This window comes from Phaethon aethereus (assembly GCF_964289735.1).
Source record: "Phaethon aethereus genome assembly, chromosome: Z".
Taxonomy (NCBI): Eukaryota; Metazoa; Chordata; class Aves; order Phaethontiformes; family Phaethontidae; genus Phaethon; species Phaethon aethereus.
The window spans coordinates 77,802,710-77,809,854 of record NC_138577.1 but is presented as its reverse complement, the minus strand read 5'-3'; the positions used below and the strand labels follow the sequence as shown (position 1 = coordinate 77,809,854).

Below are 7,145 nucleotides of genomic sequence, written 5' to 3'. Positions count from 1 at the left end.
TTGAGGCCATTTCCTCTCATCCTATCACTAGTTACTTGGGAGAAGAGACCAACATCCACCTCACCACAACTCCTTTTCAAATAATTGTAGAGAGCAATGAGGTCTCCCCTCAGCCTCCTCTTCTCCAGACTAAACAACCCCAGTTCCCTCAGCCACTCCTGGACTTGTTCTCCAGACCCCTCAGCAGCTTTGTTGCTCTTCTCTGGACACTCCAGAGTGTTGCTCCAGCAACTCAGTAACCTTCTTGTTGTGAGGGGCCCAAAACTGAATACAGTATTTAAGGTGCAGCCTTACCAGTGCCGAGTACAGGGGCACAATCACTTCCCTACTACTGCTGGCCACACTACTACTGACACAGGCCAGAACGCTGCTGGCCTTCTTGGTCACCTGGGCACACTGCTGGCTCATGTTCAGACCGCCCCGTTAACCCTCAAGTCCCGGCGTCTGCTGCCTCCACCAAGAGGTACATCCAGGCCTGCTCCGCCCGGGCAGTAAACCAGCCCTCCAGGCTGGGCGGCCTCGGGCCTAGCGCCGCCCCCCACCCGGGCGGCACAACAGGGCCTGCACCCCCGCCACCCCCGCAGGCCGCGCACCCGGCCCCGGCACGCACCAAGCGGCAGAGCGGGCGCGGGTCCCGCCGCTCCGGCGGAGCCATGCCGGCCTCGACCCCTCCTCGGCCTCCACTCAGCAGCGCCTCCGTCCGTCGGCAAAATGTCGCCACTAAGAGATCGCCACGGACAGCGGAAGTGACGCTATAAAGGCGCCCGCGTTCCGCTCCCGGCAGGCAGCGCGGCTGCCCGGCGCTGCTCCGCTGGTGGCGGGGGGCAACCGTTCCCGTGGCAACGCCGCTTCCGCCGATGGCAGAACCGTTGCGGCACCTGGCGGAGGGCGCACGCCGCCGCCGCCGCCGCCCGCTGGGGGAGGAGCGGCGGGAGGCTCCGGGCTCCCGCCGCTGCCGGACGCGCCACAGGCTGAAGGCGGCCGCAGCCCGTACGGCCAGTGAGGTCCCGGCAGCGGTGAGTACGGGCGTGGGGCCGGGAGTGGCGCCGGCGGCCCCAGGCGAGGGGGCCGGGAGGCGCGGGGGAGGTGCCCCGCAGCGGGCGGGTGGTGTCGAACCGGGGGGCGTGATCCCCTTTCCCCCCCGTGCGTGCCTGTGCGCGCTTGTGACTCCCGCCGCGTGTGTGCGCGTCCCCCTAGTGCGTCCGTGTCCGCGTGAGTGTCTGGCTTGTCCTCACGGCACTCTTCGTGCCCGGCGTACCGCAGGAGGTTACGACCTGCTCCTGGGCTTGCTGCAAAAGGTGGGGGCTAACGAGTCCTGAGGTAGCACGGTGACTTATTTGCACTAAATTATAATGCCTTAGGATAGAGCTGATACCTAAAATAACTTTAAAATACATGGATTTACTGCTAACCACGCTTGACAGCCTGACTAGATACAAAGGCAGCTGTAGGAATGGCACCTGTCTGTTTCTGCTTCACTCATAAAAATGAAGACTAGTTTAGCCTGGAATACGGCCCTGGAGGTCATCTAGTCCAACAAGCCGAATGCAGCCCAGCCTGAGTGCCCAACAAAACACGGGCAGAGGGTGCAGGAACAAGATAGGTCCAGCAGAACTTGGAAACGGGTAGTTTAGTTTGAGTGCAATTTTTTTGACTTTTTTTCTTAAAGGACAGAACTAACTGTTCTTATATTTTTCATATGTAACCGTTAGTGTGTTTTAGAACTGTGTTTCAGGGGACACCATGTTAATCCTAAATTTAATGGCCAGAACAAGGCAGTTATTTATGAGTGGGGAGGAAGACAGGGTCCTGCCTGTTCCCTTCTTATATGCCAGCATGATTTAAGCTCTGTTTAAAACTTGTAGCACTGAAGAGCCAAATCTCACTGTGAAGAAAAGCCAAGAAAAGTAGTTAGGTCGTGCTTTCTCTTTGTTTGGTGTTCTCTCAGTGCTAATCCTGGGTTTTGCAACTTTAAAGGCAGATGGGTTTCTGCATCTAGACTTCAGTATTTTGCTTCTCTGAGGTAGCAATGATCTTTTGTCCCTCTTTTGTAGAACATGACTTCAGCAGATAAGGAGTTTTCAGAAGATAGCAACTTTTCGCCAAAAGCCAGCACCAGCAAGCTGCCAACAGATGCGTCTCCTGACTCTAAATGCCCCATCTGCTTGGATAGATTTGACAATGTTGCATATCTGGATCGCTGCTTGCATAGGTTCTGCTTCCGCTGTGTCCAGGAGTGGTCAAAAAACAAAGCAGAATGCCCTCTCTGCAAGCAACCCTTTTTTTCCATTTTCCATACAATTCGTGCTGAAGATGACTTTAAGGAGTACATACTCAGCCCTTTAGAAAATAGCTCTTTTGCCAGCCCTAATGGCCAGAGATTTCGTTACCGTACCACCTTAACAGGGGAACGCCGCGCTGGCAGTTCCCCTTCCCGACGGACACTGTCCCCTCCAGATAATGGGATATTGTTTGAAGGATTGTCGAGTGAACCAGTGCGGCAAAGAGACGGAGAGATTCAGCAGATGATGAGGAGGCTGGCCTCAAGGAGGCAGGCTAGCGCAGAGGGCAGATCTCTGCGGCAGATTCAGGAGGAAGACATGATCAGCTTCCGCAGAGCTCTGTATCGTACTGGTGTGCGTATTCGCAGTATTCAGGATGGTGGCCGCTATCGAGACATTTCAGCTGAGTTTTTCCGCCGCAACCCTGCTTGCCTTCACAGGTTGGTTCCTTGGTTGAAGCGAGAACTTACAGTCCTGTTTGGTGCCCATGGATCTTTGGTTAATATTGTACAGCACATTATCATGAGTAATGTGACTAGGTATGATCTGGAAAGTCAGGCCTTTGCTGAAGATTTAAAGCCATTTTTGCTGAATCGGACTGAACACTTCTTACACGAATTCATCAGTTTCGCCCGTTGTCCTTTTAACTTGGAAGCATATGATCAACATGCCAATTATGACTGTCCTGCACCGTCGTATGATGAAGGAAGCCACTCAGACTCGTCAATTATTACAATATCTCCAGATACGGCATATTCTCAAGGGCCAGATAACAGTCTGTCTGTGACTGGTCTTAGTCAGGCCCCCTGGGATGATGAAACTCCAGGGCCTTCCTATTCCATTTCAGAAGAGGTTCGTACAACCATAGCTTCTCCTCTGGAGACATCAGAAAGTTCTGATGAGGACTCTGCTACAAAGAGTCGAAGAACCAAACTGCAAACTCAGTTACAGGCTAATGCTGACTCAAACAACAGTGACTCTTCCTCAGACAATTGTGTTATTGTTGGGTATGTTAAGCCATTAGCTGAGAGGACACCAGAAGTGGTTGAGCTGTCCTCGGACTCTGAGGAGTCCATCAGGGAAGAGAAAAGGGAAGATGTGAAGAAACAGCAGCCAACCCAACAGTGTCGTAGTTGGAGTGATAGTGAACCGAGCAGGAGTTTCTCGCCACGGTCCCCCACATATAAGGAGGATGTAGGTAGTTGCAGAAGCTGCTTATCTCCTGCAGTTGAGAAGACAGAGACAAAAGATAATGAGAAGGACAAATGTAAGATAAAAGATCTGTCTCCACAGGACTTGAGATGGAGCCGCTCTCCGGGGAGTGACACAGTATGCTCCCCTTGGAATCACAGATTGTCTAGAAAGGGAAGGTCCAGGAGCCCACAATCCTGCTCACGGAACAGTCGAGGCAGTCATGGCCATCGTTCGAGGAGGGAGCATCGTAGCAAAAGCCAATTTAAAAGGAGACGATCAAGAAGCAGAGATAGTAGCAAACACAGAAGCAAAAGAAGCAGTAGGAGGTCCAGGGCTCATGACACCAGAGTCTCTCTAAAAAGCCAAAGAGGCTCTCTAAGTCATGAGAGCACTCCATCCAGAGAAATAAGCAGATCACGATCACGCAGCAAAGGCCATGGCAAAAGGAGATCAAGAAGTAGAGACAGTGATCGTTATTATGTAAGAGACAGTTGTCAAAGTAGATACCAGTGGGGTTATGCTTTCTGTAGTCGAAAGGTGTTTGGAGATGGCTATGAATCCTCCAGCAGGAGGACTCAGTCTAATGCTCTTTATTCAAGGCAATCTGCTAGTCCAGAATACAGGATACGATCGTTTACTGAAAGGGCAGATCTGCATAGCCAGAGAGGATTCCATGAGAGACACTATTACTGTTATGAAAGATGCAGGTCAAGGAGTCGATCAAGCAACAGGTCAAGGACCCCTTCTGGAGGAACTGACAGAATGAAAAGTGAAAAGCCTGGTGGAAAAAGGAAGTACAAAACTCGCCACTTGGAGAATGCATTAATGGAGAGTACAAGTCTAGAAAGAGAAAATGACCCCAAGAAAACACTCTCAAAATTCAGTGACTGCTACAAAAATGAAGATAGCCTTTCAGACAATCGAGCAAGCAGTGAGACAAAGCGTAAGAAAAAGAAAAAAAAGACAAGGAGTCCAAGTGTGGAGATAGTCTATGAAGGAAAAGCAACAGATGCAACAAGGCATCTTAAAAAGAAAAGGAAAAAACATAAGAAGAAACACCGGAAACATCACATGAGTAACTCTGCACATTCTTCTCCAGTAGTGATTACAATTGATAGTGATAGTAGCAAGGAACCAGAAAGTACCGAATGTGACAGCAGTATTACTTGGACAGGCACAACTCGGATAAATGAGAGAGAAAATGAGTCTCCATCTTCTTTTCTGGGAAGGAGAGGGTGTGAAGGGTCCTCTGTTCATAGAGTTCCTGAGGAAACTGGAGGAGCAGCCAAAAAGTACAGTATTCCTATCAGAAGGAGAGACTTAGATAGTGACATTAGAAATGCTGATGTGGAGCTTCAAGAAACAGCAGCTGATCAGAGTCTTATCATAGCAGATACCAGCAGTAACACTCCTCGCACAGAAACTGTAACCAGCTACGTTCAAGAATCACCAGCAGCGCCTTCCAGTCAACTGCCTTCCCCCAGGATTTCCTTCCTTGACTGTCCAGAGACACAGCCATTACTGAGACTGCCAAAGAGTCTTGTCAACAGATCCTCCTGGTTTGATTTCCCAGAAGAAAAAATGTAGCACACTTTCCATGGAACACTTCTTAAAATTGTGAATTAGTTTTGACTACTTTTTTGTTCTCAAGGGGAAAAACACCTGATGTGATTTGTGTGTATGTTAAAAGATGTCTGGGAAATGTGTTAAACCTTTGAATGTGTATGCACTTTTAAGTCAAAGAAGATAGATTATTGCTAGTACATAACTTTCAAAAGAAGACTGTTTGGAAGTTGTTATTTCATAAAGCCATTCTGTATTCTTGTAGTATGTAAAATATATCCACAGAGTATTTCAAAGTTTTGTTTAAAACAAACAACAAAAAGAGAGCCCAAACCAAATGCCAGTAAATGCATTTTATGAGGATTGCTCTTCTTAGACAATGGGAGAATTACTTAGTTCATTGGAAATTATTCAGGCTGAATTATACCATAATTTTTATCTATTTGTTTTAAGCTGATTTCTACTGAAAGGTAGTCAGCAGTTTCTATATAGATCTTCAACAGGACTTCTAGTAACGTAAAAGTGAGCTATGTCAAAATCTGAATAAAGCAATAAGACTTTTTTTTTTTTAAATGAATTTAAGTGTGTGGACTGTGTACTTTGGAAACAGAACATTTATCTTTTAGTTTTGGGTGCCTTACCAGTACAGAGCTGGACGTTTCTGCTGTCAGGAGTACTCCAGGTTGGAAGGGACCTCTGGAGGTCATCAGGTCCCAGTCTTCACTGGAAGCAGGAACAACTTTGATCAGATTGTTTGGGATTTGCTCAGTTTTGAATATTCCCACAGCTGGATAGCCTCTCTCTGCTCTCTCTTCTAATGTTTGAGTATTCCCATGGGAAACTTTTTTTTTTCCAAATTTGTTTTTTTGTATTTTCCTTGTTGTAGTCTGTGTCTTCTACCTTACATCCTATTGCTGTGCAACTCTTGAGGAGCCTGTTTTCCTCTTCTGTGTACCCTGCCACTACATACTTGAAGACATTGCCTTGTCTGTAGTCTTGGCGATAGAGCAGCTCCTCCTGACATCCTTGCTTTAAGCAACATTCACCTAGCTCAGCTTACCCTAGCTGTCCCGCTGCATGTACGTGCAAGGCACAGGGCTCAGGCAGGGTCTTGTTCTCCCGGTTTGGGTCTTCTCTCTGTGCACATCAGTAGCTATCAGGGCTGAACCAGGAAGTTGCCTTCTGAGTCTCCTGTATTACTGCTTCCATGAGTCATGGGGTTGACCTTGGCTAGTTGCCTGCCGGATACCCACCAAGCTGCTCTGTCACTTACCCTTCTCCACAGGGTGGGGGAGAAAATAAGGTAAGAAAGCTCTTGGGTTGAGATAAGGGCAGGGAGATCACTTAACAATTAGTGACACAGGCCAAAAAGACTCGGGGACAATTAATTCTGTTTATTGCTAATTAAAAATTGAATAAAATGATGAAAAACAAAGGCAAAACTAAAACCCCCTTCCCCTCCCTTCTTCTCAGGCTCAACTTCACTCCTTCATTCCTGACTCTTCTACCTCCTCCTCCCCACCAGTGCAGGGGGATGGGGAATGGGGCTTGTGATGGGGCAGTTGCTGCTGCTGCTTCCTCCTTACACTGTTCCTCTGCTCTAGCACGTGCCCTTTCTACAGGGTGCAGTCCTTCAGGAACAGACTGCTCCAGCGTGGGTCCCCCACAGGGTCACAGGTCCTGCCAGAAATCCTGCTGTGTGGGCTCCTAAACATGGGCTGCAGCTCCTGCCAGGAGCCTGGTCCTGTGTGAGGTCTCCATGGGCTGTACCTTTCCCAACACCTGCTCTGGTGTTGAGGTCTTCCACAGGCTGCAGTATGGATATCTGCTCCACTGTGGTCCTCTGTGGCCTGCAGGGGGACAGTCTGCCTCACCATGGTCCTCTCCAGGAGCTGCAGAGCAATCTCTGCTCTGGAGTCTGGAACAGCTCCTTCTCCCCCTCCTTCTTATCTGACCTGCAGGACTGTTTTGTTCCTGTTTTTCTCATGCCTTTCACAGCTGCCCTGCAGTGTTTTTTACCCTTTTAAAATATATTTTCACAGAGACACCACCAGCGTGGCTGATGGGCTCAGCTGTGTTCTGCAAGTGGGTCTGTTTTGGAGTGAG

The 7,145-nt window shown here is 48.9% G+C and overlaps 1 protein-coding gene across 1 annotated transcript; it reads left to right on the top strand.

The window, feature by feature from the left end:
- Positions 1 to 857: 857 nt before the first annotated feature.
- Positions 858 to 5,063, top strand: TOPORS (TOP1 binding arginine/serine rich protein, E3 ubiquitin ligase; the record flags this gene model as incomplete). Its single annotated transcript, XM_082013108.1, has 2 exons — positions 858 to 1,016; positions 2,055 to 5,063. 2 exons carry the CDS (start codon positions 858 to 860, stop codon positions 5,061 to 5,063), a joined length of 3,168 nt encoding a protein of 1,055 aa, XP_081869234.1.
- Positions 5,064 to 7,145: the final 2,082 nt, after the last annotated feature.